This window comes from Mustela nigripes, chromosome 6 (assembly GCF_022355385.1).
Source record: "Mustela nigripes isolate SB6536 chromosome 6, MUSNIG.SB6536, whole genome shotgun sequence".
Classification (NCBI taxonomy): Eukaryota; Metazoa; Chordata; class Mammalia; order Carnivora; family Mustelidae; genus Mustela; species Mustela nigripes.
Window position 1 is genome coordinate 93,070,266 of NC_081562.1, and position 25,773 is coordinate 93,096,038.

Here is a 25,773-nt window from a genome sequence, read left to right on the forward strand (position 1 = left end):
TCCCAGGACTCTGGGATCGTGACCTTAACCAAAGGCAGACATTTTAATGACTGAGCTACCCAGGTTCCGCTGGCCACTTCTTCCACCTTAACTTCTATTCTCCCTAACCATTTAGTGGAGGATATAACAGCTCAGGCTTGAGATGACTATAAACCACGCTCCAGGGCAACATGGAATACATGTCAGTACAGATTCCCCTTCTCTGCATTCTGATAGTTGTAGCTCTGGGCCTTTGCAGGCAACTGCAGCTGGGACACTGGAAAGAAAAACCTCAAGGTCTAAACTGGCTAAGGGGCTTCTGACCTGAGGTGAATGTTTTATTGGCTCTTTTACTGGGACTGGTTGGTTTATAAACCTTGTGGCAGGTTTCCTACCCCTGCAAGGTCTACTTAGGCTTCACCTTTAGAATATTCTTTAGAATAAAAGTCATCCTCTATGTTGCCTTGAGTTCTAGCCCCCTTTGTGATTCATTCATCCATCCACCCAAAACATGTGAATACTTCATTAAAGCATCACTCTCCTTAATCACTTTTATTGAGGAGACTTAGTTTGGCAGTCTGTCCCTGGTTCCATACCCTCCCTTCTCCTGTTAATTACTCTTTTACTAATTAATTTTTTTCCAGTGCGTTTGACCCAAAGGGCTCCTCTGGAATCCCTTTTCCCTCAGCCTTGGAGAGTAAGGATATCAGTGTAAGGCAGAAATAACGTGATGAGGGGGAAAAACTGATTCTCAGGGTCAAGACCTCCATAAAAGCAAAACCAAAGAGCTGCTTGTGTGTAGGTATGTGTGTGTGGTATTCACTTCAGTGTAGGGTGGTGGGGCAGGAGAGTACCAGGAAAGACACTCTCATCCCTTAAGCACTCGTTTCGCTTGCTCACTCACCTCCCTCACACATTACAATTACACTCTTCTGTTTTCATACAATCCAACTACATCCCTTACACACTCATCTATTTTCCGCTGTCGGTCTTCTGTGTAAAAGCGTTTATTGCTTGAGTCCATCTCTTGCTCACCTTCCTCACCTCAGACACTTGCATAGCTCTTTCTTTGCACACTCCCATCTTGCACAAGCTTCTCCCTCCTTGATGCACCTGTCTTTGACCACTCACCTTCCATCCTCAGTCGCTCCCACCCCTCCCCCGACCCCCATTAACACACCTATTCTTTACCCGAGTGCACACCCCCCCTCCTTGGCCACTCCCCTCCCTCCACCCTCTCCCTGGCTCGCACACTCGCCCCCGCCTCTGGGGACACCTGCTCGTGCGGGGCAGGGCGGGGATGCGCAGCCGCGGCCACTTCTCCTCTCCCGCTCCCCGCCCCGCCCCTCCCTCCATCCCTCACCGGCTCCCCGGCTCCCGCCCCGCCCGCCCCGCCCGCCCGCCCGCCGCTCCGGGGGGGTCTCCGCCGCCGCCGCCGCCGCCGGAAGGAGCCGCCATTTGCCACCGCCGAGCGCACGGGCCGAGCCGAGTCGGAGCCGGGAACCGGAGCGGGACTGGAGCCAGCAGGACCGCGATGGGGGGCGGCCCCGCCGCAGAAGGACTGGGGCGCGTAACCCCGGGGGCCCGGCCCGCTCCAGACCCAGACCCGTGGGGCGCGGCACCTTGAGCCCCCCTCCCCGCCCCCTGCCCCGACCATGGCTGCCCGCCCCGCCGCCCCCGGGCCACCAGCCCTCTCGGCCCCGCAAGCCCCGGAACCCTGGCTGTGGCAGCCGTGAACGGCGCTCTCAGGCCCCGAAGACCCCAGCCGGGCTCGGCTCTCCAGCGCGCGCCCCCTTCCCGGCCCTGTCCTCTCCCTTCCCCCGCCGCCCGAGAGCCCCCCTTGTACGCCGCCTCCCGCCCCCCGGCGCCCGGACGATGCTCAAGTCTCGGCTCCGCATGTTCCTGAACGAGCTGAAGCTGCTGGTGCTGACGGGCGGGGGGCGGCCCCGGGCCGAGCCGCAGCCCCGGGGGGGCGGGGGAGGCGGCTGCGGCTGGGCGCCCTTCGCCGGCTGCTCGACCCGGGACGGCGACGGCGACGAAGAGGAGTACTACGGGTCGGAGCCGCGGGCCCGGGGCCTGGCCGGCGACAAGGAGCCGCGGGTCGGACCCCCGCCGCCGCCCGCGCCGCCGCCGCCACCCCCGGGAGCGCTGGACGCCCTGTCCCTCAGCAGCAGCCTGGACAGCGGGCTCCGAACCCCCCAGTGCCGAATCTGCTTCCAGGGCCCGGAGCAGGTCAGGCCTGGGTACCGGGCCGGGCGGGGAGGGGTGGGGGCGCGCACCTGGGGCGCCCGGGCCGACCAGGAACAGGGGGCGGGGCCTGAGGAGGCTGGGCGGGACCCAGGACCCAGAGTGGGTACCGGGTGCGTCTGGGGTTGGGGGGTGTTGGCTGGAGAGTCGAGGAGCGCACGTTTGGGGTGGAGGGGGTCGAGTTCCCAGGGAAAGGGTGGGGCTTTCTCCTGGAGGGCTCAAAATCCCTCTCACCCATCAACGGGGAGAGCCTTTTTGCCCAACTTCTCTCACCCCGGGGTCCCTGTAGGCTGAGGGGCCTATTCACTCTGAAGTGGGCAGAGTGCTTCTGTTCCCCCTTTGAAGGGAGGGGCCCTGCTGACGCCCTTGCCTTACTCAGTATTTCTCTCCATGGGGCACTTTTCTTCACTTCCCATTCCGTAACTTTCCATCTCATTCCAAAGAGTACTCTTTGTTTAAATGTTATGGACAAAGTTGTCCCGGGATAGTGCTGGGAGTGTACCTACCTAATGAAAAATATTCCTTGATTAAAGGAATCAAGGAATCCCACACCCGGAACCCCCCCCCCCCTTTTGATACTTGGAAACTGACGACAATAACCCCCAGTCTGCACCACATGTGTGAAATACTTTACAGCGATGGGAAGGAGGAGAAAGGCATGGCTCAGAAGCTCTGACCCTCCTGTCCCTTCAGATCCTAAGGAGTAGCTTTCCATTTGGGAAGCCTTTAAGAGCACCCTCCCTAAATTTGAGGAGAGGAAGAGACCCAGTCACTCTCCCACCCCATTTCTTTTTATCCTTCGTCTGTTTGGTCAGGGAAGTTTACCTTGAGCTCTAAGTTGTTTCTTTTTTGCTGTGGTCTTAGCCTCTTGCCCTGTTTTGGGTGAAAGGTTTGAGGTTTTTTTAAACGTTGGAGAATGACTGACCTGGAGAGGTTTCCCTCTCTTAGAGTGGACAGGAGTGGGGTAGTGACAGCTGACGAGGACCCTCCTCACTCTTCCTCCAGGGGGAGCTCCTGAGCCCCTGCCGCTGCGACGGCTCAGTGCGCTGCACGCACCAGCCCTGCCTCATCCGCTGGATCAGTGAGAGGGGCTCCTGGAGCTGTGAGCTCTGCTACTTCAAGTACCAGGTCCTGGCAATCAGCACCAAGAACCCACTGCAGGTGAGGTGCGAGGAGAGAACTTCCATACGGGGGCAAAGGCCTTTGAGTAGTCAGTATCAGGGACTCTCCAGGGAGCTTATTTATCCGTTTCATCTTTCCTCAGTTACTCCTACCCACCCTTACCACAATCTCCTGTCTGCCTGTAAATCCTCCCTTCCTTCATTTATTCACATTTATTGAGTGCCACCTGTATTCCAGACACTGTTTTAGGCACTAAGACAGAAAAAAAAATTAAAAAAGCAGCAGCAGCGGAATATGGTGATGATGATAGCAAACCTGTAGTGTTTTCTATGGTTTTCTTGGTGTATAGTATTATCTTCATAATAATCCTGTTAGTTATAAAATTATGCCATTTTAAAGATGAGGACAACGATGCTCAAAGAGATTTAAAAGCTTGCCCAAAGTTACGCAGCGAGTAAGTGATGGAGTTAGGATTTGGAATTCAGACCTAGATGGTCTGGGTTCAGAGCACTTGCCTGAACCTGCCTTTCTAAAATAAGATGGGAAATGGTCTCAAACAAAGGGAAAAGTGCTCCGTACTAGGTCTGATCAGGGCAGAGGAGACAGATTGCTAATCCTGCCTGAAGGGGTGTCAGGAGGGCTCTGCAGCATCTTCCTCTTTAGGGCCACTCATCACCTGGCCCTCCTTCTCTTTCTGTGACTTTTTGGAGCCCTTTCTCCCACACAGTGGCAGGCCATCTCCCTGACGGTCATCGAGAAGGTCCAGATTGCAGCCATAGTTCTGGGCTCTCTCTTCCTCGTTGCCAGCATCTCCTGGCTCATCTGGTCCTCACTCAGCCCTTCAGCCAAGTGGCAACGGCAGGATCTGCTCTTTCAGATCTGCTACGGCATGTATGGCTTCATGGATGTCGTCTGCATAGGTGAGGGCACCTCTCTCCCCCTTATCTGCTCAGTGTTTTCCTTCAACTCACATACTTGACTTTCCCTGCCCATTCTTTCAGCTCCACAGCCACATTTTCTACCATTGGGAGCCTTGAGGGCTATCTTGGTGCCCCTCCCTTCCCTGCTTCTTCAGACCTTTTACAGACCCCATCTCCTTACTCTGGAGAAATACTTGCTTTAGTATCTCTAGCCTAGGTCTGGGCAGCAGGTGACCCTGGATTTCTTATCCCTTTTGCTCAGGCCTCATCGTCCACGAAGGCTCCTCTGTCTACCGCATCTTTAAGCGCTGGCAGGCAGTGAACCAGCAGTGGAAGGTCCTGAATTACGACAAGACCAAGGACATTGGAGGAGATGCAGGGGGAGGGACGGCAGGGAAGCCGGGCCCCAGGACCTCACGGACGGGCCCCCCCTCTGGGGCCACCAGCCGCCCCCCGGCTGCCCAGCGCATGCGGACGCTCTTGCCTCAGCGCTGTGGTTACACAATCCTGCACCTCCTTGGACAGCTACGGCCACCAGATGCCCGTTCCAGTTCCCATTCTGGCCGAGAGGTTGTCATGAGAGTCACCACAGTCTGAAACTGAACTCCAGGAGCAGGGATCTTGAGTCGATGCATTGGCCAGAGATGAGCTGTCATGGCTGCTGGAGGTACCTCCTGGACAAGGTGTTTAGGGCACAGTGCCCCCACCACTGAGGATCTCTGGGGGCAACCTCAAGCTGGAGACATTGTCTGGCCTGTGCTACCCACTGGGTAGAGACACCTGGATGACATTCCAGCCCCCACCGATAGCTCCTCACACTCATCTTGGGGCAGCCAATTGGCAGGTGGGGAGAGCATCTTTTCTTCCCTAGAGAACCGTCCTTACCTCAGCTCCTAGGGCCTCCAGTCCCCAGCTCCACCATGGTGACTTGGTGAAGGGGGACCAATGCCAGAAGAAAGGGGTTTTAGACCCCTTATTCCCCACCCTATGGCCACAGGGCAGCTGGCAATAAGACTAGTATACATTGACCTCCCGTTCCCTGCATGAGGGCGGGGGGGGGGACCTCGCCCTGCTCCATCCCCCCATTGCATGGGGGGAGGGCATAAAGAATCATTTATATGCACGTGGAGACTCCTTTCTCATCTGGGGCTTTTCTGGAGGGTTGGGAGGTGTGGGGAGGTTTCTCTGCAGAGGTTGCAAATCCTAAATGCAGCAGTGGGTTCTGAGTTGGAGGTGTAACTCCCACTTGCTGGCGAATAATTCACAGTGGCTGCTAGGTGGCAGTGCTCAGAGGTGTCTAAGGGGTGGAACTGCCACCTGCAAGTTGTATGATTTAGGAAAAAAAAATCTCTCCACCGTGGCTTTCCTGTCTACCTCATAGGGTTGGAATGAGGATAAATGAGGGACAGGTTGAAAGCCATTGCAAAGAAAATTAATGATGGCGTAAAAAGATTTCTAGACTAGTTGGTGGTCCATTTGTTTCAAATAGTAGCTGGTTAACAAATTCCAGAATGTGTTTTTCACCTGGAGTTTCACAGAGCCTTGGAAATTTGTGTTGACTGTCATAATACAAATGGAAATATGGGGGGAAATAGAAACTGCAAATATGAAGGATGGCGGTTATTTGCAAAAAAAGTAAGAGCTCCCACAACACCCTAAACACTGGGAGCTGGGGAAGGATGGAGCTATCCTTCTTGCTCTGGGGATCTTGTGGGTTCTATCAGTCCTTCCAAGATAATGTGTTCCACCCAGGGAAGTGGTGTGAAATGAATCTGGACTTATTTGGAGTGAGACAGAATGGATCTCCAACCTTGGCTTAAGCTTCTTCTATGGCAGTTCAGGGTCACAGGTCTGACCGTGTGGTATTCACTGGAAGGTGTTGTGCCTGGAGGCAGCAGTGTAGAGGGCTGTTGTTATAGAGAAAGGGTTTGGGAAGGACTGGTTAAAATGTGGGTCAGCCTGAGGCCTGCTTCCTTTCTCCTGAGGCCTTGGGGCTGTGTATTATATGAATTATGGTGTCTTTTAAGTGAACTATTCATCAGCAATTAAAATAATTACTTCATACATTGTTAAGTCAGATCCAGACGCCTTTCCTATTATTGGTCCTTTTCTCAGGAAGGTTCTGTTCTGCCTGCTCCCTGGGGATGTTTTGGGGGAAATGCTTCTCTACTAAAGGTCACACATCCTTGCCTTAGAAATGGTCTTCCCTGTCCTTCCCTAAAAGGGTCTTGGCTGCTGTCCATGGTGCTGGCACCAAGACTTAGCTGGGAATGTTCTCATTGAAACTAGACTCAGGTTTGAGTCACCTGGAAGTATTGAGGTATATCACTTCTAACCTCTGAGGAGATCAGAAAGAGGGGACAGAGGCAACTGCCCCATTTTTTTTCCAGTGGGATATTATTTCTGTAGAGAGACAACCTTCCATATTCTCCACCTGGGAAGACAGAAGTGCCAGACTTTCCTGATTTGCTGTTCACAAAAGAGCTGGTGGAGGTCAGAAAGGAGAGAGCAAATCAGAGTGACTACTAGTAATCTATCCTGGCAAATATGACTGGTAGGTATGCCACAGGTGGGGTTTCTTGTGCCAGGCCCAGACTGTCCCTCATGATGGCCCTCCATGGAAGCTTAGATGTACTGAAGAACACACAAATACAAACACACCTTCTCCAATTCTACTCTGTGTCCTAAGCGAGGACAGGCCAAGCGAGATAGGATGTTTCCCTCCCTTTCAGTACTATTGGAGGTCTTGCTTGGTATGGGGGTTGGGACCAGCAATCAGTATGGTCCCTTCTCCTTCCCTTTTTCCAACCTAAAGAGATTTTTGTCACGAAGGGATGATGGGAACTGCTATCCTCCTCAAGTAAATCAGTCATACTTGCCCGATGAGGAATGTGGGTGTACAGAATTCTCGTCACTGATTCCAGGGGGAAAGAATGTGAGAGGAAATTGGGCTTATTCTCCCTCAAAGTTCAGATCTGCTAAAAGGGCACTCAGGTTCAACTTAAGCTTAGTCAAGGGGAGTGGGGGTGGACAGAGATACAGTAGAAGAGTCGAGAGGTAGGGCAGTGAAGGCACAAAAACCTTGGTTTCTGCATAAGGCCTCGGGTAAACTGTGCCCCTCTCTAGATCTTACAAAGATAGATGCCCTCAGAAGGCCCAGTGGCAAACAGTGTCTGTAGTCAAGGAGCCCTGTCTAGGGCAGGGGGCCAAGCTGGTGGAGGAGGAAGTGTCTCCATCTCCATCCGGCTAATTGGAATGGAGAGGAGCAGGAGGCAGGGGGGCAAGTCCTGACATGGGGAGGGTAATCTAGGCTAGAGAGGGGCAGCAGGGAGTGTGCTGAGAGATTTATTTGTATGGAAGATGAGTTAATCTGTATACATTGCAAGGGGAGAACTGTGCCCAGCCTCTGGGGGGGCCAGAGAATGCTGACTCAGGGAAACAGAGGATCCTTCTGCCCTACCTGCTTCTGCCTCAAGGCCCCAGGGCTTCTGGATGCCTCCACACTCAGCTTTCATCCTGTCTGTCTAACTTCACTTCTGTGCATGTATCCCTGTCTTTCTCTGAAGAAAATTACCTCAGAGCAACTTTTCCAGAGAGGGCAGATACTCTTTGGTCCTAGCAGTCCAGGTTCCAGAAGTACTTCCAACAGAGTCAGTTGCCTCTGGCCATCTTTGCAAATCCCTAGCTCCCCAACCCATTTCTACAGGCTAACCCTGGTATTACTTTTCACCACCACCCCCTTAATCTCTTACAGGGAGCCAAACTCTGGCTCTTCCCAGTACAGACAGAAACGTATTGGGTTTGTGAGGCAAACCACTCTCCCAGGTGTCTAGACCTCCCATTGTTACGGAGGTCACTGCCAGGACAAGAGAAATCAAAGCAGCGGATTTGGGTGAGGGTCTTGCCTCCTGGACTTGTAGGAAGTAGAAATGGAAGAGAAGTAAGTCAAAACCAAGGATGGAACATTTGATTCTTTTATTTCAAAACTGTGAATATTAAAAAATACCAATATATAAAAGGAAGGCTTAGAGGCCCAAAGGCGTCTCTGCCCAGGAACTAAGTGGTGGGACAAGCCAACCTCTAATGGTGACCAGAGAGTCAAGGAGAGTTTTAAAACATCATAAAGCAGGTGAGGGCTGACTCACCTTGCTAGAGAGAAGATGAAGAAAAAGGAGAGTAGACAGTTCCTGGTAAGCTGCTTATCCCTTCTGCCACATGGTCCAGATTCAGTCTGAGAGCCTGTATGGCACCACCCACTCAGGGGATATAAAGATGGAATAAGGTCTCATTCTTCCTCTCAAAGAGCTCACACAGAAGAAAGACCAACCAGGTACAGACCAGATGCATAACTGAGTTCATGTCATGGTAAGTGCTTACCCAGCAGCTCCTGAACACTGTGGAAGCCCAAAAAGGCAGTGGTGGAATCCATCCTCAGGCCACCCAACACTATGAGTTCAGATCTGAGCTGGCCCTTGAAGGATGCGTATGATTGAGACCAGGAGAAAAGCTGAGTAGGCAAAGGGACTCTGGTTTTCTCAGGACCCGAAGGGTCAGGTCAAGGCATATTTCACACCTTGGTCAGGGCTGCCTCAAGCAGTTTGCTAGGGTCCTTCCAACCAGTCTAGTCAAATAGGTCTCAGGGGGAATCCATATCTCTTGGTCTTGTGGCTAATAAATCCCTACAATGAGAGAAAGGTTGATGGTGATAGCCTCCTTCCACAGGACTATCTGTCTACAAACTGTAGGTTGATGCTCCTCTCGGGTACCAGGACAGTCCGGGTCATGGGTCGGATTGGGGCAGCACCTGGCTCAGGCTTTACCTCAAAGTGGGTCAAGATCTGGAAAGAGAAGAAGAAGGCTCTCACTTTGGGAGGGGTCTATAATGGTGGGTTTGATTGCTAAAGGGTATTATTAGTGTTAGGTTGGTCAAATCTGAAATGACACCTGTGGTCAGTAGGGAATTTCTTAAGGGATTATAGCAGGGCAAAAAAATGTCCAAATATCCTTGCTCACTCTAGACTTAAAACAGGATTGCTAAATTTCAGAGGATTAGGTTTACCAATTCATACATTTTGCTATGCTTGTCAAAAGACCTCATAGCTTTAGAGGGTCAGAGTCTCTCATGTCTGGGGAAGGTATGTCCAGATCACTCACCTGAGCCAAAGCCATCTGCAGCTCCAGCTCTGCCAGGCGTCTCCCCATGCAGCTGCGCTTGCCGAAACCAAAGGGAAGAGAGGCAAATGGGTGGGGGCCTGGACCTTCCCCCAGCCATCGAGCTGGACGAAAAGAATTTGGTTCTGGAAACTGGGTAGGGTCCCTTGAAGTGGCATAATGACACAATGTGACCAGCGTCTGATGGGGAAGGAACATAAACTTGTCAGTTTGGGCCCACGGAAGCAGGGAGGGACATAGAAAGAGGATATATGGATTGGAGAAAAGGCAGGCGCTGGTTGGTGATGGGGTAAGTTTTCTGGGGCTAATTTTGGAATGATTGCTCCACTGCACCATTACATTCCAGAGAGAGGCATTCAGGCCAAAGGGAAGGTGAAGGGCTTATATGGAGTGTTTGAAAACAAGATGGGGCCTAAGATTGTGAGGGATGGCTTAACAAAAGGGGCCCATCGGCTCTACTCACGTTTTTGGGGATAATATAGTCACCCACGCGAATGTCTTTGTCTGGGACACGGGAATTTCCAGGTACCACAGGATACAATCTGGATTGCAGAACAAGAGGGAAATAGCAAGGTGAGGCTGGGGGCTGTAGCCTTCCTCTTGACCCCAAGCCCTTGACATCCAAAGCCATTCTTGGTCAGGAGTATGCATTTTCCTTGCACTTCCTCCCCACTCCCATTCAGCATCTCCTTCCCCAGCCCTTCCCAACATTTTCTTTAGCTTCTCTTCTCCTGTCCCCTCACCTTAGCACTTCCTTGACTACTGCCTTCATCAGGGGCAGCTGGGATAGAGCAGTAGCAGAGGGGTGGGAATTGGAGCCAGGGCCCAGGGCCGCTGTGATCTCAGAGTGGAGAGCTGTCTGGACTTCAGGGTGTCGGGAGAGTTCATACAGAGCCCAGGAGAGTGTGTTGGATACCTGGGGGGAAAGCTGAGAGTCTCAGAGGTTTTGAGAGTGGACAGCCAGTAAAGGGGGCAGAATATGAGGCCGTCTGGAGTTCAGGAAATGTTAAGCCAAGCTGGACAAAAGGGTCACAGTGGATCCCCTGCAGCGGCAAAGTGGCCCCTGAAACTGGAGAGGCTAAGCTCTGGAAGTGGGGCTCCCAACATGGAGAAGAAACTCACTGTGTCCACTCCGGCCAGTAGCAGCTCCGTCACATTGCCCAGGATGGACGGAGCAGGCAACTCTTCCCGGAACAGGAAGTAGGTCAGGTGTGTCCCAGATCCCAAGTCCTCCTCAGGCTTTCCCTTGCTCCTCAAGGCTACCTCAGCCTCCCGCCTCTCCACGTGCTGCTGGGCTGTGTGGGGAAGGTACAGGGATGCCTCACCATCCATAAACAGCTTTATGTTGCCCTATCCCCACTTCATTTCCGGGCCTTACCAAATGCAAACATCTGGTCCCAGTCTCGGCAGAGGCGGTCCCAGGGTCCGGGCACGAGGCGGTGAAGCCAGCTGGGCATCGCCATGGTCAGTAGCGTGGACACAAACACCGATCCCACCGCGCGGATGAAGGTCTCTGTGTCGGGAGGCACTTCGGCCTCCAGGCAGCCCAGGCGGGAACCCAGGAGCACCGCCGCTATGCCTGGGCGGGAGGGGGCGCTGTCAGGGCACCCGGAGACCAGGCGGGAGCCTCCCACGCTTGCCCCGTCTTGGGACTCACCTTCTAGTCCAAATTTGTAAAACTCTCCAGCCACGTCCCGAACCAGGGTGGGCGGCCCAGCACCGCGTCCCCGTTGGTGCCGCAGTCGCCGCACAAGGTCATGGACCACGTCGTCCAGGGTCCCGGCATATCGGGAGGCCGCCTGAGGCCGGAGGAGCAGCGGGGCCAGGAGGCTACGGAGCTTCTGCCATTCTTCGCCTTCCCTGCGGGTGTGCAGAGAGGGGGCGCATCAGGGCGGATGGGGGTATGTGGAGGCGGCCAACCCGGCTGGCTGCGGTGAAGATGGAGCGTATTCGGCTGGGGTGGCCAGGAAAAGGATTGCAGCTGCTCCCTTGGGGTACAAAACCCTGCTCCTGCCTGCGCCTGCTTTCCGTCCCCCTTCCTCGTTACTCATTTCCTAGCTGGGGGGCAGGGAGGGCTGCGTTCCTGGGTAACTTGAGTCACGGAATCTTACATTCCATCTAGGTCCTGGTACCTTCGCCCCTTCAACAGATTTCCAGGATTCCGGACTCCACAAAGACAAGGAGATGGGTGGGGGACCAAGGCGGGGTTCTACCTGAGCCTGAGGGAAACAGGCTAGGTTGGGAAACACAGTGTGCTAGACGGTTGTGGGGGAGAGGCCAGTCTCCTTCCACACCCCGAGACAGACTGTTCCCAGACCAGCTACAGGAGAGGGACGCAGCAGCCGGGCGTTAGGGCTTTGGGGCCAGGGAAGACTCACGCGGTGAGCAGTCCGCACCCCCGCTGCTGGCGGCGACGGTGCTCTGCCCAGGGTGAGAAGCTGCAGCGCTCCGGCCGGGGCCCCTCCTGTCGCAAGAGCTGCTCGATGAGCGCGGGGGCTGCCACGTACACAGTGCGCACCGTCCCGAAGCTGGCCAACCACACCGGCCCAAAGCGCGAAACGCCCTGCACCTGGGAGAACCGGCATGGAAGACACTGGAGACCCCAGCCGGGGCCCTCCAGCTTGGTCCCTGTCAACGTCAAGGGTGTTGGCTGGGTTTTGCAAGAGGGAGCTTGTTTCTTCACCGACTCCCAGCTAGAATATAGCCGTGATGCTGCAAACCCTTCCTCCTTTTCTTTCCCCCACTTCCCATCCCTAGAAGTTTGGGTGCGATGGGCAAACGGAGGGCCTCTGCACAAAGCAGATATTCAGGACTTCTCTTAGGTCACCCGGGCTGAGCCGAGGCGAAGAAATCCTTGAAGGCTCCTCACGTGGACTATCTCAGAACAAACTCCTAGTAACTGAAGAGGAGCGCCTGTAGCTTTAAGTCCGACGCGCGGGGAAGGTACTGTGCATTTCCACCTCCCCGGCCACTTGTTCTAGACCTACCTGGCCTCCACTTCAGTACCGTGAGAAGGCGCTTTTTGAGCGCACTCTTCTGCTGGGTGTGGGGATGGACCCCGCGCAGGTCCAACCACCACCCGCAGTTCCAACTTTTCTAATTCATGGGTATCTGTTGTCACTGGCCCTCCTCCTACTTTGCGTACTAGTCCGTCTTTTCTGGTGTTGTCAAAGCCCGTTTCCCCAGCATTCCATTCCCATGAACGTCCACCTCTACCTGCAGCTCATGTAGGCGTGACAGACCCCCCTTGCAGAAGAGTTCAGCAAGGAAGACTGGCATGGAGGGGCTTGGAATGTCCGCCAAGCTCCGGGGCGCTGAGTCGGAGCCTCTGGAACCCAGTGAGGTGCCCAGCTTGGGAGCACAGTGGATGCGCTGGAACACTCTGGAGGCCAGCTTGAGGGTCTGGGTCATGGTCTGGTTCAGGGAACCCATGAAGGAGAGGACTTCTCCCAGGCATCTTGCTTGCTTTCCTGAGCCCCTATTTAAATCTTTGGGTGAGAGAGTGGCAACGCCCCCTCTTCAAGCTCCTCAGCCAATCCCCTCCTAAGTGGTTGAGCTGAAGATTAGCACCCAGGCACAGTAGGCGGGGCTGGGGTTACCTTGCAGCTCTCTGGGGTCTCTTGTTCCTAATGACCCTCTTGGGAAGGGAGGTCTGCCTTGGTTCCCCCTTTCTGGGCTGGTGCCCTGGTCCAGTTGCCTAAAGATATCTTCCTGGTAAAGGCTCTTTGGTGAGGTTTAGGATATTGAGGTACAGAGTCAGTCTCTAGTATTCTTACTTCCCCAGGGAGCCAGGCCCTCTTGGGACCATTGTCAGGAATTCCCCATCCTTCAGCCTTCGGGAAGGGAAGAGGCACAGCTGTAGCCGTCTCCATATTCTTGGTATATGGGGCTGTGCCTTCTCCATAGCTAGGCAGAACTTGCTGGCACTCCCACAGCTTTCCCACCTCCTGTACCTGACACTGGGCAGATGGTGGGTAGGTTAATGGGTTAAAATGGCTCCAGAAGCCTTCATCTCTGCTCCTTGAGAAGGGGTTAGTCTTTTAGGTCAACAAACCCTGTCTTTCTAGCCATGGGAACCTAGGGCTTCAGGAGCAGAAACAAAGGAACCTTTCACAAATTAGAAAAGTTGAGAGACTTCTCTGGGCTCCTAGATGGAAGAAGGGCTACGTGAGTGCTCTGAATCTCCAGCTGACTCAGTCGTCTTTGAGAGGAGGGGGGATTTCTAGTCAGCAGTCCATTTTTGCTTTTAGCCTCAGAATCCTGCACAGTTTAGTTCTCTGCTCCTTACTCCTCCACCCTGCTGCCACTGGGATCTGTGCCAGTCAGTTAGCTCTGAAATTCTGGAATCGAAGGTCAACATGAAAAAGGAGAGGGTCTCCACCATCCCGACCCAGGACTCTCCACAGACAGCAACAATAAAGACAGCAGATTCCTCAGGTCAAGTTTCAGGCAGGGAGAGGATTGGGGGTTGGGGATGGGAGAAGGCACGTGATACATGCTCTAGCCTTTCCCAAGAAATAGCAGCATGGGCAGGGGCACATGCACACACGTTATCTCCAGGACTGCAAAGTAAACACAAGTGGACAGGCAATTTGAGTCTAGCAAGCTGTTTAGATGGATAGTGGAGAACTGCATTCCTCACTTTCACTGAGAAGGAGAGATCCCAGAAGAAGGGAGTGCTAAGGAAGGGCAAGACCCCACACCCTTCCAAACATCCCTTCTGGTCCAAGGTCTTTTGACCTTCCCAGTTAGCTTCTTTTGCTTTCTGTTGGTGGTAGACAGGCAAGAAGATGAGAGGTCAGTTGTGAATCTCAGGCTTCTGGCTTGGGAAGTTCTCCCAACTTCTTTGAAAAACTGTTCCCTCTTGGCCCTGGCAGTCTCGGCTAGGAAGGTCCTGTGATCAAGCTAAGGCAAGGTAGGCTGTCAGTGGCCAAGAGGGGTGGGACTGAGGGTCACTGGCTGCAGGGTGGGATCCTGTATTCTTCGGAAGATGGCTGGGAAATTCTTGCCTCCGTTGCGTAAGACTTTCTTTCCCTCCTCAGTTGAGGTGCCCAGATGTCCCACAATGGGGTCTTCACTCTGGGAAAAAGAAGGATTCCATAAGTCCTTGCCCACCTTTCAGACAGCCCCTGGCCCTGAGACTCTCACCCCATCTTCCTGGCACTGAGCTGGGTTCAAAGAATACAGAACCACTCCGGAAAAGGCCTGCATTGTCACAACTCCCCTCAGGGCCCCTACCTACCAGTTCCTCCAGGGGCACACGCTCAAAAAGGGGGTGCCTTTCAAAGTGGGCGCACATCCAGTCATGTAGCTCCAGCACATCAGTTATGGTATATACAAGCCCCTGCAGAGGCAAAAATCACCCGAGATGGGGGGCTGCATGCAGCTGAGCAGGGTGATGATGGGAGTGGTGGCGTGAGTCCTAAATGCTTAATTTATTAATTAAGTGGAATTCTTAGTGGAAGGTCTCTGAATAGGCCGCTCAACCCTCCCTCCCTCCCACTCCCAACTCACCCCGACTCTAAGCACGTAGGCATATTCTGCCAGCAGTGTGGGACTGATGATTCGCCACTTGTGCTTCGTCCTCTTGAAATGTGGGTCAGGGAAGAGGAAGAACATCTTTGTCAGCTGTGAGACAGACAGGCATTGACAGGGTTGAGAGCCTGGCTTCAGTGCCATACCTGCCTACCAGCCTTACCCACCGGAGCCGCTCCCCACCTGGCCCTTGCGGAAGAAGTTAGGAAGGTGTTTCATGGCATTGCTACGGAGACAGGCGATGTTCTGGAAGCCACCTCCAGGAGCTGCTCGAAGGGCCCGAATCCGGTCTTGTACATAGTCTGAGACTTTCACCCGGATCTCCAGACCCAGGATCAGTGTGTCCGGGAACAACGGTGACAGTTCCACTGGACACAGAAATAGGAATGGAATCGTCAACCTCATACTTACAGGAAGTACAAAGGGGTCAAGAAAAGAAAGGAACTGCCAATCTGCAACTGCCAAAATCACGAATGGCAAGTGTGGTTGAAGAGATATGTATATGGCTGGTTCTATGCTGGAGAAGAGGGTTAAGGTTAGGGTTAGGCTTAGATCCAAAGACTATTACCCAGACTGGAAGTGGGAGGGCCTGGGAATACATGTATATTTGCAAGTGCTTCCGAGTTTTCAGTGTTTTCACACATTGACTCAGTTAATCCTCCTAACACTCTGTGTAAATTGAGAAGATGAGGATACTGAGGTCAGAAATACCCAAGGTCACAGAGCTAAGAAGAGGCAGAACTTGAACTTGAACTGAGCTCTTCTGCCCCCAAGTACCATGTTTCTCCTCTCTCTGTCATACTGTTACCTCTATGGGAAGATCTAAAAATAGAGAAGTGGCCTGGCATGCAGGGCTGGGACAATACAGACAATCAGACAATACAGAAGGAACTTGAAAACACGAGAGTAGAACAGAAACAATGAGTTTTGGTGAAGCAGTGGGGCAGAGAGGGAGAGTGGTGGAATCCCTCAGAAAGACAGTTCAGGATCACTGGCTACAGTGACTTATCTCTGACGCTTGTGCTGACCAGCTCACTGACCCGGCACCTTGCAGGTGAAACGGCTCAAGGAGGGACCGAGGCCAGGGGTGGGGCCAGACAGAACAACCCAAGTTCTAAGAGGCATTTGAGTCAACACCCTCCCTTCTCCAGGACAAAGGCCACAGACCCAGAGTACGGGGAAAGCAGAGGTTCTCCACACTGATGTCACAGCACTGGTGTCTGGTCCGAAGGGGAAAGGCCAACTATGGCCCCCACCAAACCTGCTGAGGTAGCACAACCTAGACATTGCCTCTCCATGCCCTAGAGAAAAGGCCAGAGTGTTACCTAATAGGCCACCATAGCCACAGCCTATGTCTGCAAACTCCACTTGGGCCTGAGCTCTCTTTTCTTTCTTATCCTTTGGGTCATCGTGGCTCTTATTTTGAGTCAGTGGAGTGAAGAACTCTGGGTATAGCTCAGACCAGTCCATCTCTTCAGGCTTCACAGGGCTATTGGAAAGAAGACACGAGGGACATGAGAAGGTTGGTCAAGCCATTGCGGAAGTGGTACTACATGTGTGTGGGCAGATGGATAAGGGTGGGAGGTAAATGGGAAGAGCTATTCTCAAAAATTCTGTAACATTGGGCTCTGTGGTCTCTAGCAGACACAATGGAAACCACCCTTAAACCCCAGTGTGAATCATAGGCCCATCATGAGGCTCATGATTGCTGACCTGCCCATCTCCACTTCTAGGAGTTGATGTGACTCTGGTCAGGCAGCTCTCCTTCTTGGGTCACAAGTTCCCTTCCCCCAGAGATTGGCTGCCTAAGGCACTGGGACCTTACTCTGTTTATGTGCTCTATGGGAAGAGGATGGATTAAGGTGTGGGTGGGATGTGTGTTTATGTTTGGCTTTTTATTAAATCCGATAAACGAAACCGAAAGATGGAAACAACGTTCCGCCTGCAACACTCCAGTCAAAGTTACTCTCTTTCCGGACTTACCCCACAACTGGGACTTGGGGCAGAACGCCACGCCCCCTCTCAGCCCTCCAACTCCGCCCTCTCCTAAATCTCCCCGACCCACCTCTAACGCTGACGTCACCCAGCCGAGCCTCAGCCGAGCCTCCCGGTACCTCTGTGACCCTACCGACCGTCCCGGAACAGCCCTTCCGAATTGCTGCGGGATGCTGCAAACATTCCGCCCTCCTTTGCCTCCCCCTGCTCCCGCCCCCCTGCCCTGCTCACTCACTAACGCAGCGTGTGGTCAGCCATGGGGTTGGAGTGAGCACGTTGCCGATAGTAGCGCTTCTGGGGCTGCGGGGCCTCCGCTCCCGCCGCGTCCCCACTCTCAGCTCCCGCCATGATCCCCAGTCCGGGGTTTGTCCACTGAACACACGTGGAGACCGAGGCTCGAGGCGCAGGATAATGACGCAATCAGGCACGTTACGAATCAACCCCGCCTCTTAAAGACCCAACAGTATACTCCGCGGACCTGCGCGGCGAGGGTGGGCGGCGGCCGGAGCGGTGGGCGTTCGCTGCGCGGGTCTCCAGCTGGACTGGCAAAGTCAGTCCTGGCACCCTACCCCTTTCGTTATCCCGCTTCTAAGTGGTCTGGGTTTCTTTCCTAGTTGCAGGCACCTGTGCATCCCGCAGGTGAGAGGAGTCTCAGGACTCCCTCTTCCTACAGTAAAATTCTCACTCCTCTCCCCTCTCCCCGGGTCTCAGACCTGTCTGCCCGGTCTGCCCCGCGAAGTCCGACGTGAGCCCCGTCGGGTGTGCGCTGGGGACCGGAGCGGGAGGGGCAGCTTCTCATCCCATCTGCAGGAAGTCAAACTGGAGGGAGGAGGGCAAACTCGGGAAGGCGGGGCTCGGTGCCACGGAGAAGCCCAGGCGATCCGCGGCCCCACACCCCCAGCCGGTCCCAGATCCGGGATACCAGCGCTGGCCTGGGGGTCCGCGTGCGCTCTCATCCGGATGGCCGACCCCTGCTCAGATCGTGAATCAGACTCCGAATACGTGTTCCCGCGTGAAGTCGGACTTTTCGCGGAGTCGTACTCGGAGAAAAGCCGGTTCTATTTCTGTGGGCACGTGCTGAGCATCACACAGAACTTCGGGTCCCGCCTCGGGGTGGCGGCGCGCGTGTGGGACGCGGTGAGGAGTGGGCGGCTCTGGACGAGGGCCCCCGGGAGGTCAGGACTCTGGACTCTCCCTCTGCCATATGGAACCATCCACGCGACAGCCTTTTTCTTTCTCTCTCCCCCTTTCTCCCCGTAGGCTCTGAGCCTGTGCAACTATTTTGAAAGTCAAAATGTGGATTTCCGAGGCAAGAAAGTGATCGAACTAGGCGCAGGGACGGGCATCGTGGGAATCCTGGCCGCGCTGCAGGGTGCGTGAGCTTTGTTATACGAGTGGAGTGGGGGTGGGGACTGGGTCGTGGAGAAATTTGTCACTCCCTGGATTCTTGGGAGGGGAGTGATTTGCGACCCGACCAGTCTCTTTTTAACAAACGGGGTGTGTGCGTGCGTGCGCGCATCCTCTTTCTGTGTGCCAGAGAAAGCACCCAGGATGGTTGATTTGGGGGCAGGAAATAAAAACCGGGCAGGCCTTAGAAGGAGTAGGACTTTTTTCTACTTTTTTGCTCTTTGTGATTTCATGAATAATACCGTCACTTAAAACCGCCTTTGCTTTGACATGCTGTTTTGTCAAAATGCATCTTTGGGGGCATTCTGTAGGGGGAGCAATCTGCTTGTATTAAACCAGAGGAGAGCAGATATTAGGTTTTTTAGGGTTTTAACTGTTTGGGAGAAATAAGCGTGAATTCTTGAGGGTTAGGGTGTTTTTTGTGGGGGAAGTGGGGGTAGGAATTAGGCACTGCAGACTTCGGGAAGGAAAAGGTAAGGAAAATTTTGCTTCACTTTTTTTTCAAGGATCCAAAACTACAAAGGAAACAGCTCCTAATTTATAATCTAATGGGCAGGCAAAACCTCACACCCAAAACACTCATTTAAAACACTTATGATGTCATCTCCCTAGTAATGCAAATGTCTTTGTTCTTGGGAACACAACTAGGTCACATTCAGGGAAGTCTTCCCAGAGACAGGCATTCATTCTTGTGTTCATTCAGTCAATATCTGTTTGGAGCCTTCTATCGTGCCAGGTACTGGGATATAACAGTGAGTGAGACACCTTTCCTGTTCTTGAGGAGCTTATGGTCTAGTGGGGAAGGTGGGGGCAGATGTTATGGTACTGGAATTATGGTGATGTATGCACAGAGCCAGTGGACATGCTCTGGCTATGTGTCCCTTGATCCCTGGGAATTCAAAGAGAAGCACTGTGAAGTGAGAAGGTGAACAGTTCGAACACAGCAGGCTCACAGAACCAAGGGATGTTAAAAGCAATTTTCCATGAAGGAAGAGCAGAGGAGAGATATACAGTTATGCTAAAATGGGAGAAAAGTGAGTAATATGGATGGGAACACCTGCTTCCACTTGCTCCAAGACTGGGTTCTCCTCCTTTGCCCCTGTCCAGCTGCCAAATAAGAAATCTAGGTGTCATCGTGTCCTTTGCTCTCTCCTGCTCACATCTCGGCAATCAGTCAAACCTGTGGGTCATAAGTCCTTAATAGTTCCCCAGTTGTCTGCTCCTATTCCTACCATCTCCAGTTCAGGCCACTGTTGTTTCTTCCTTGGGTTTTCACAAGTGTCTTCAAGCTTACCCATGGGAAGGTAAGCATGCCAAAAGTAGATCTTGTGTTCTTCCTGCACCCAGGCTGTTTTTCCTTCAGGTGTTCCCATCTCAGTGAACCAAAGCATCATCTACCCAACGGGAAACCTAGATATCACCTTTGACATGTCCATTTTTTTCACCCCCATAGCCATTACTCAAGTCCTACTGATTTTATCTTCTAAAAATCTCTCAAATCTCACGTTTTCCCATCGACACTGATGTCTCCCCAGTCCATGCCACCATGGGCACTTGCCTGCCCTGCTGCATTTAGGCCACCTCGTCTTCCTGCTTTGACTCCTTGCCCCCTCCCAGACCTCTGCCCACTCTACCCAGCAGAGTGATCTTTTCTTTTTCTTTTTTTTTTTTTTTTTTAAGACTTTATTTATTTATTTGACAGAGAGAGATTACAAGTAGGCAGAGAGGCAGGCAGAGAGAGAGGAGGAAGCAGGCTCCCTGCTGAGCAGAGAGCCCGATGTGGGACTCGATCCCAGGACCCCGAGATCATGACCTGAGCCGAAGGCAGCGGCTTAACCCACTGAGCCACCCAGGCGCCCCAGAGTGATCTTTTCAAGATGCACCTGTAATCGCCTCTCACTCCCATCTTTCAATGAGTTCTTGTTCTTTCAAAATCAAACCAATAACTTTGGCATGGCTTCCACGGTCCCGCCTCCCTCTCTGGCCTCTTTCTGTGCTTCTCCCTCCCTTGTGCTCCTCATGCTGTCAGTTACCCTTCTCTCAGTGCCTTAAGTCTGTCTTGATGTTCTCATCCATGGAGCCTTCATACAGATAGTACTCTTGAACCACCTGGTTTATTCAGATGCATCCTTCAGTGCTCAGCTCAAACATCACTTCCAAGGGAAAGTCTCTTTGGTATCCCCATCTCCAGGCTAGCTTAGGCCTCCTAGTATATACACAACCGTGCTGACTGGTTTCGTTTTGAATTTGTCATTACTAAACTTAAGTCCTTAAGCACTGCCCAGCTAGTCTGTTACTGGCAGTGCACGTGTTCTTCCATTGTGCACGTATTCTTCTGTTCTCCCAAACATCTGTTTTACCTTCTTTCCCTTCAAACCTCTACTGGCCTCCATCCCATCTTCACCCTCAGCTGATGGCTTTGTTGCCCATCTCTTCTGATTGCTTCTATTTTGTTATAGAAAATTTTCCACGTTCATGTCACAATGTCTACTCACCTAACTGTGTCCATTTTAAGTGCTGCCTTCTCTCCTGTTACCATCCATAAACACACTGTGCTCCTAGCTAAGTCAGGCTCTCCACTTGTCAACAGGACCCCAAACTTTCTATCTACTCAAAGACATTGTTCAGCAAACCTCCTCCCCATCCCCTGTCCCCCCTGCATCACCAGTTTTTCCTTTTCTCTGGAACATTCTATACACACGTGCACGCGCCCGCACACATGCACACTCACACACACACACACACGTATTACATATATAAATATGCCATATTTTCTCTTAGAAAAAAACTGTTGGGGGTGCTGGGTGGCTCAGTGGGTTAAGCCGCTGCCTTCCGCTCAGGTCATGATCTCAGGGTCCTGGGATCGAGTCCCGCATCGGGATCTCTGCTCAGCAGGGAGCCTGCTTCCCTTCCTCTCTCTCTGCCTGCTTCTCTGCCTACTTGTGATCTCTCTCTGTCAAATAAATAAATAAAATCTTTAAAAAAAAAAAAGAAAGAAAAAAACTGTTGGTCCTACATATTCTTTTGTTACCACCCCATTTTTCTGTTCTGCTTTATAACAAAACTCCTCAAAAGAGTTAATCTTCTTCATCTGTAGTTCCTGTCTTACTTTTCCCTCAATCCATTCCACGTTTCTGCCCTTATTTGCAGCAGTCAAACCAACTCCATGTTTGTAAGTACAGGAGTTGGTTATGAGCCCACTTGACTTGACTTTGCAGCATTTGACTCTCCCTCCTCTTTGAAATGCTTCCTTTCATTTCCAGGGTACCACACTTCTGCTTTCTGCCCACCTCACTTGCACTGGAGTTGTCCTTTGACCCCTTCCCTTTTTTTTTCCTTTTTTCTTTTATTTTTTAATTTTTAAAGATTTTATTTATTATTTGACAAAGAGAGACACAGTGAGAGAGGGAACACAAGCAGGGGGAGCGGGAGAGGAAGAAGTAGACTTCCCGTCAAGCAGGGACCCCAATGCAGGGCTTCATCCCAGGACCCTGAGATCACAATCTGAGCCAAAGGCAGACGCTTAACCCCGGGTGCCCCGCCCGCTTCCTTTTTCTGTCTATACTCCCCACTCCCAAGCAATCCCATCACCTCATGGGTTTAAATCCCGTTTCTATGCTCATGACCCTGTAACTCCCATTTCCATCTCCAGATTTGTTTGTGGAACATCCTACCTACCCGACATCTTCATGTGGTTGTCTGGTGGGCACCTCACATATAGACAGGAACTAATGATCTTCCTCTCCAGTCCTGCTCCTCCTATAGCCTTCTACCTTTTAGTAAATAGCAGTTCAGTCTTCTAGTCAGTCAGCTCAAACGACCCCTCTCTCTAGTATTTCATGTCCAGCCTCTCAGCACATCCTGCTGACTGTACCTTCAGAATCATTCAGGATCTGACCATTTCTCAGATGGGGCTACCACCCTGGTTCAAATGAGCATCACCTCTCAGTTGGGTTAGCTGTCTCCTAACTGGTCTCTTCACTTCTGAACTTGTCCCCCTGCCATCCTTTCTCATCACAGCAGTCAGAGTGATCCTTTATTCACTTGTTTATTTGAAAGATATTTATTTATTAACTTATTCAATTTTTATTTAAGAGAGCATGGGGAGGGGCAGAGGGAGAGGGAGAGAGAGCATCTCTAGCAGACTCTGCTCTAGCCAGTGGCCTTCCTGCTCTTCCCCAGACTTACTGACACACTCCTGCCCCAAGGTCTCGGCACGTATTAGTCCCTTATTTGGTACATTTAGCCTGAGAGATCCATGTGGTTTGTTCCATCATTTCCTCCAGGTCTTTGCCCAAACATAATCTGTTGAGCGAGCCATTTCCCAACCACTCAATTTAAAATTACATGTCCCGCCCCGTCCCTGAAGCAATTCTTATCCCCCTTCTCTGCTTAATGCTTTGCCATAGCATCTGGTGTACAGTGTATTTTCTTTGATTTGTTTTGTTTGTTGTCCATTTTTTGCTGCTAGACCAGAATCCCTCTGAGGGGAGGGATTCTTGTCTGATTGGTTCACTGGTGTATTCTCAGCACCTGGCACAGAGGCACAAAATAAATATGAATGAAGGAAGGAATTTTTCCTTTGTCTGTAACAGTTGTCATGGTCAGGATCTGTTTCGCAGTATCTTGTGTGTCTCTACCTCTCTCACAACACTCAAGGAAGTGCTGAGGTTTTATCTTGCTCACCACTGTGCTGCCAGAACTTAGTAGGGGCTCAGTACATGTATTTCTTGCATGAATGAAGCTTTCTGAGGTGCTAATCTGATTATCCTCATCCTCTGCTTCTACCTATAAAACCTAGCCCCCTCAGAATCAAACTCGAGTCTCTTAGCATGTCATCGTTATTCTCCGGTCTTGATACTTCTCTCTTTCCTTCCACATGCCCTAAGGTTCAGCCTTCCTTGAACTTGTGATGCTCTCATCCCCAGGCCTTTGCACTCTCTGTTCTCTGTCTGGGAAGCTCCACCTAACTAACTCCTGCGTGTCCTTTGGGGCTTGCTGAGGCCATGTCTTCTGGAAAGCTTTCCAGACCCATGAAGTTTGGTGTGGGTCAGTAGGGGCTGGATGCATACATAGCCCTTCTCCAGCTCGGTCCTGCCCAGGCTTCTGGTGACGCCAGTGGTTGTATGTTGGACAGAGAATTTGAAGATCAGCTCAAAGACAATGTTGATGTTGTAGAATGTAAAGCAACGAGGACAGCAGCAAGTGAGATGGAGGTTAAGGTAACTAAAAGCCCAAGTGTGCACTCTGGGCTGGCAGGACACTGTTCTCTAGGCCCTGCGGTCTCTGGGCCTTCTGGGTAGGAGCCGAGACCCCTTGATTGGTCTGTCTGACTTGCATTTCTCTTCCTTCCTCTCTCTCAGGGGGCAATGTTACCATCACTGACCTGCCCCTGGCCCTAGAGCAGATCCAGGCCAACGTCCAGGCCAATGTGCCGGCTGGAGGTCAGGCCCAGGTCCGCGCATTATCCTGGGGGATTGACCAGCATGTTTTCCCTGGAGACTATGACCTGGTGCTGGGGGCTGATATCGTGTACCTGGAGCCCACCTTCCCACTGCTGCTGGGCACCCTCCAACACCTATGCGGGCCCCATGGCACCATCTATCTGGCCTCCAAGATGAGAGAGGAACATGGCACAGAGAGCTTCTTTCAGCACCTCCTGCCCCAGCACTTCCAACTGGAGCTGGCCCAGCGGGATGAGGATGAGAATGTCAACATCTATAGAGCCAGGCAAAGGGAACCAAGACCTGCTTGACAACACCCTTCTGCTCCTCTGAACCCCTTGTCCTAAGAAAAGAACTGCCGTATCTCCAAAGCCATAAGCATGAGGAAGAGAAGTATGGGTTTCCTTTGCCTCTCTCTTTCCTCCTTCCCTCTTTGTTCCCCTAGATACTCTTGGGCTGGTGCTAGGAGGTGCCTGCTTGGTAGGAATCTTAGAGCCCTCATAGCGCTGGGTTAGAGCACAAAGGAAGTTCCCAGTTCCTGTTCCCAGAGGATGAAATGAAGAATTTTAGGGATAGGGGTGACAAATGGGAAGTGAGAACAGTGGTTGCAGATAGACTGTCCCTGAACCCTTCCAGTCCTGCTGTGTTGTTTTTTGTTTTGTTTTGTTTTTAATACAGAATAGACTTTTTTCCCTGCCAGATTTGAATGGAATTTTTTTTTTAAAGGGAAAGAAGATCATCTCTGCATCCAAAGAATTCAGGCTTTTGCTGGGGGACTAGGAAAGAATGAACCTCAGACCACCCACTTCTTGCTTCTGGAGACAGAGTCTGGTGGGACCATGGCCCTAACTAGGTCAAATCCTGCCTGCCCTAAAGCTGGGGAAATAGGCAGCAAGCTGTCCTTTGGACTATGGCTTCTTCATCCTTTTTGGAGCTGGAACCGGGATCACTAAGTACTAGGTTTTTCTCATCTTTGGGTTTTCTTCAGGTTTCCAAGCCCTGTTGGTCCTTCCTTGCTAATGTGTTTTGTCTTCCTCTCTTTTTTCTTCCCACTGAGCTACCTCTACTTGGGGCTCCCTTTTACTCCTTGGGCCACATATCACCTCCTCTGGATTCCTGGCCTCCATTCCCTCCCATTGAAGCCACTTATCAAACTCTGTTGATCTTCCCACATCGGCTCTGATTAGCTTCGGATGCCTACAGCAAGAGTACACCCCTTGGCTTGGTACTCAGTCCAACCTGAGTGATCCCAAATTACTCTTCTTTTTCATTTTCAACTGGTTTCCTATGTGTATTGCAACCTCTGGACAAATTCCAAATGTCTACTCTTTGTTCCCTATTTCCACACCTAAATTCCCTGTTTTCTTCATTCTTTCTGGTGATTCTCTGCCTGGAAGGGCTATGTCTACTTGTCAAAATCTTTATTACTCTTCACCTCTTTCCTGAAAAAAACTTTTACAGAGCCTCCTGTTTGGGTGTGATTTCTTTCTCCCTGGAGACCCTTTCACTGTTTGTTCATCTTATGGGACTTACATGATCTTACGTGGTTACTTGCCTGTTCCCTATTTTCTCACCATTAGATTATTTTGGAGGGTAGGGCTGTGGTTTACTCTTCTCTAATTCCCTGAAGTCTAGCACAGCTCCCAGCGTACAGTAGATGTCCAATAAAGACTTTGCTCATTCAACAAATATTTACAGGGTTTGTTGAAAGGACTCCACTCTTACCTCCCCAGGTGCCCTTGGCCAAATTTCTGAACCCATCCACCTACCTCACAAGTTTGTCGTGAGTCCTAAATGGATGACTCTGAAAGATGAACGGAAATAAAGAAACATAAAATGTTGCCACGTGTCTTGAATTGTTATTTTGCGACAACTTTGTCCCACGGTTTCTGTTATTTTATCTATGGCGGGAGTGAGGAGATGAGGGGGGATATATCCCTTGTGAAATCGCC

The 25,773-nt window shown here is 51.9% G+C and overlaps 4 protein-coding genes across 6 annotated transcripts; 2 read left to right on the forward strand and 2 right to left on the reverse strand.

The window, feature by feature from the left end:
- The first annotated feature begins 1,232 nt into the window (after positions 1 to 1,232).
- Positions 1,233 to 5,391, forward strand: MARCHF9 (membrane associated ring-CH-type finger 9). Its single transcript, XM_059403570.1, has 4 exons — positions 1,233 to 2,211; positions 3,232 to 3,387; positions 4,076 to 4,268; positions 4,531 to 5,391. The coding sequence occupies exons 1-4, from the start codon at positions 1,855 to 1,857 to the stop codon at positions 4,863 to 4,865; spliced, it is 1,041 nt and encodes a 346-aa protein (XP_059259553.1). The 5' UTR covers positions 1,233 to 1,854; the 3' UTR covers positions 4,866 to 5,391.
- A 2,837-nt stretch (positions 5,392 to 8,228) lies between these two features.
- LOC132019859 (25-hydroxyvitamin D-1 alpha hydroxylase, mitochondrial) lies at positions 8,229 to 12,992 on the reverse strand. The gene is made up of 9 exons (XM_059403576.1): positions 12,657 to 12,992; positions 11,819 to 12,009; positions 11,098 to 11,300; positions 10,819 to 11,019; positions 10,563 to 10,735; positions 10,184 to 10,356; positions 9,904 to 9,982; positions 9,423 to 9,620; positions 8,229 to 9,106 (listed from the first exon to the last, which is right to left on the reverse strand). Exons 1-9 carry the CDS (start codon positions 12,870 to 12,872, stop codon positions 8,993 to 8,995), a joined length of 1,548 nt encoding a protein of 515 aa, XP_059259559.1. The 5' UTR covers positions 12,873 to 12,992; the 3' UTR covers positions 8,229 to 8,992.
- An 886-nt stretch (positions 12,993 to 13,878) lies between these two features.
- Positions 13,879 to 17,784, reverse strand: METTL1 (methyltransferase 1, tRNA methylguanosine). 3 transcript variants are annotated; one of them, XM_059403578.1, is made up of 6 exons: positions 17,684 to 17,784; positions 16,301 to 16,464; positions 15,159 to 15,343; positions 14,955 to 15,068; positions 14,683 to 14,784; positions 13,879 to 14,519 (listed from the first exon to the last, which is right to left on the reverse strand). In XM_059403578.1, the coding sequence occupies exons 1-6, from the start codon at positions 17,767 to 17,769 to the stop codon at positions 14,364 to 14,366; spliced, it is 807 nt and encodes a 268-aa protein (XP_059259561.1). In that variant the 5' UTR covers positions 17,770 to 17,784; the 3' UTR covers positions 13,879 to 14,363. The 3 variants fall into 3 exon arrangements, with proteins under 3 accessions (XP_059259561.1, XP_059259560.1, XP_059259562.1); XM_059403577.1 differs by lacking the exon at positions 17,684 to 17,784 and adding an exon at positions 17,206 to 17,677; XM_059403579.1 differs by lacking the exons at positions 14,683 to 14,784; positions 17,684 to 17,784 and adding an exon at positions 17,206 to 17,677.
- Positions 17,785 to 17,930: 146 nt separating this feature from the next.
- Positions 17,931 to 25,654, forward strand: EEF1AKMT3 (EEF1A lysine methyltransferase 3). Its single transcript, XM_059403580.1, has 3 exons — positions 17,931 to 18,107; positions 18,231 to 18,342; positions 23,741 to 25,654. Exons 1-3 carry the CDS (start codon positions 17,931 to 17,933, stop codon positions 24,130 to 24,132), a joined length of 681 nt encoding a protein of 226 aa, XP_059259563.1. The 3' UTR covers positions 24,133 to 25,654.
- The last annotated feature ends 119 nt before the right edge of the window (positions 25,655 to 25,773 follow it).

Bases quoted from the DNA above. Each gene is read 5' to 3' on its own strand.
- EEF1AKMT3 (XM_059403580.1), top strand. From the start codon at position 17,931: ATGGCCGACCCCTGCTCAGATCGTGAATCAGACTCCGAATACGTGTTC. The intron at 18,108-18,230 runs GTGAGGAGTGGG...TTCTCCCCGTAG, and splicing joins CGGCGCGCGTGTGGGACGCG to GCTCTGAGCCTGTGCAACTA. The intron at 18,343-23,740 runs GTGCGTGAGCTT...CCTCTCTCTCAG, and splicing joins AATCCTGGCCGCGCTGCAGG to GGGGCAATGTTACCATCACT.
- LOC132019859 (XM_059403576.1), bottom strand. From the start codon at position 12,872: ATGGGTTCCCTGAACCAGACCATGACCCAGACCCTCAAGCTGGCCTCC. The intron at 11,020-11,097 runs GTGAGTCCCAAG...CCTCCCGCCCAG, and splicing joins TTACAAATTTGGACTAGAAG to GCATAGCGGCGGTGCTCCTG. The intron at 10,357-10,562 runs GTGAGTTTCTTC...CTTTCCCCCCAG, and splicing joins TACTGGCCGGAGTGGACACA to GTATCCAACACACTCTCCTG.
- MARCHF9 (XM_059403570.1), top strand. From the start codon at position 1,855: ATGCTCAAGTCTCGGCTCCGCATGTTCCTGAACGAGCTGAAGCTGCTG. The intron at 3,388-4,075 runs GTGAGGTGCGAG...TCTCCCACACAG, and splicing joins GCACCAAGAACCCACTGCAG to TGGCAGGCCATCTCCCTGAC. The intron at 4,269-4,530 runs GTGAGGGCACCT...CCTTTTGCTCAG, and splicing joins CATGGATGTCGTCTGCATAG to GCCTCATCGTCCACGAAGGC.
- METTL1 (XM_059403577.1), bottom strand. From the start codon at position 17,318: ATGGCGGGAGCTGAGAGTGGGGACGCGGCGGGAGCGGAGGCCCCGCAG. The intron at 15,069-15,158 runs GTGGGGAGCGGC...TCTGTCTCACAG, and splicing joins ACTTCTTCCGCAAGGGCCAG to CTGACAAAGATGTTCTTCCT. The intron at 14,520-14,682 runs GTAGGTAGGGGC...TCTTTTTCCCAG, and splicing joins GTGTGCCCCTGGAGGAACTG to AGTGAAGACCCCATTGTGGG.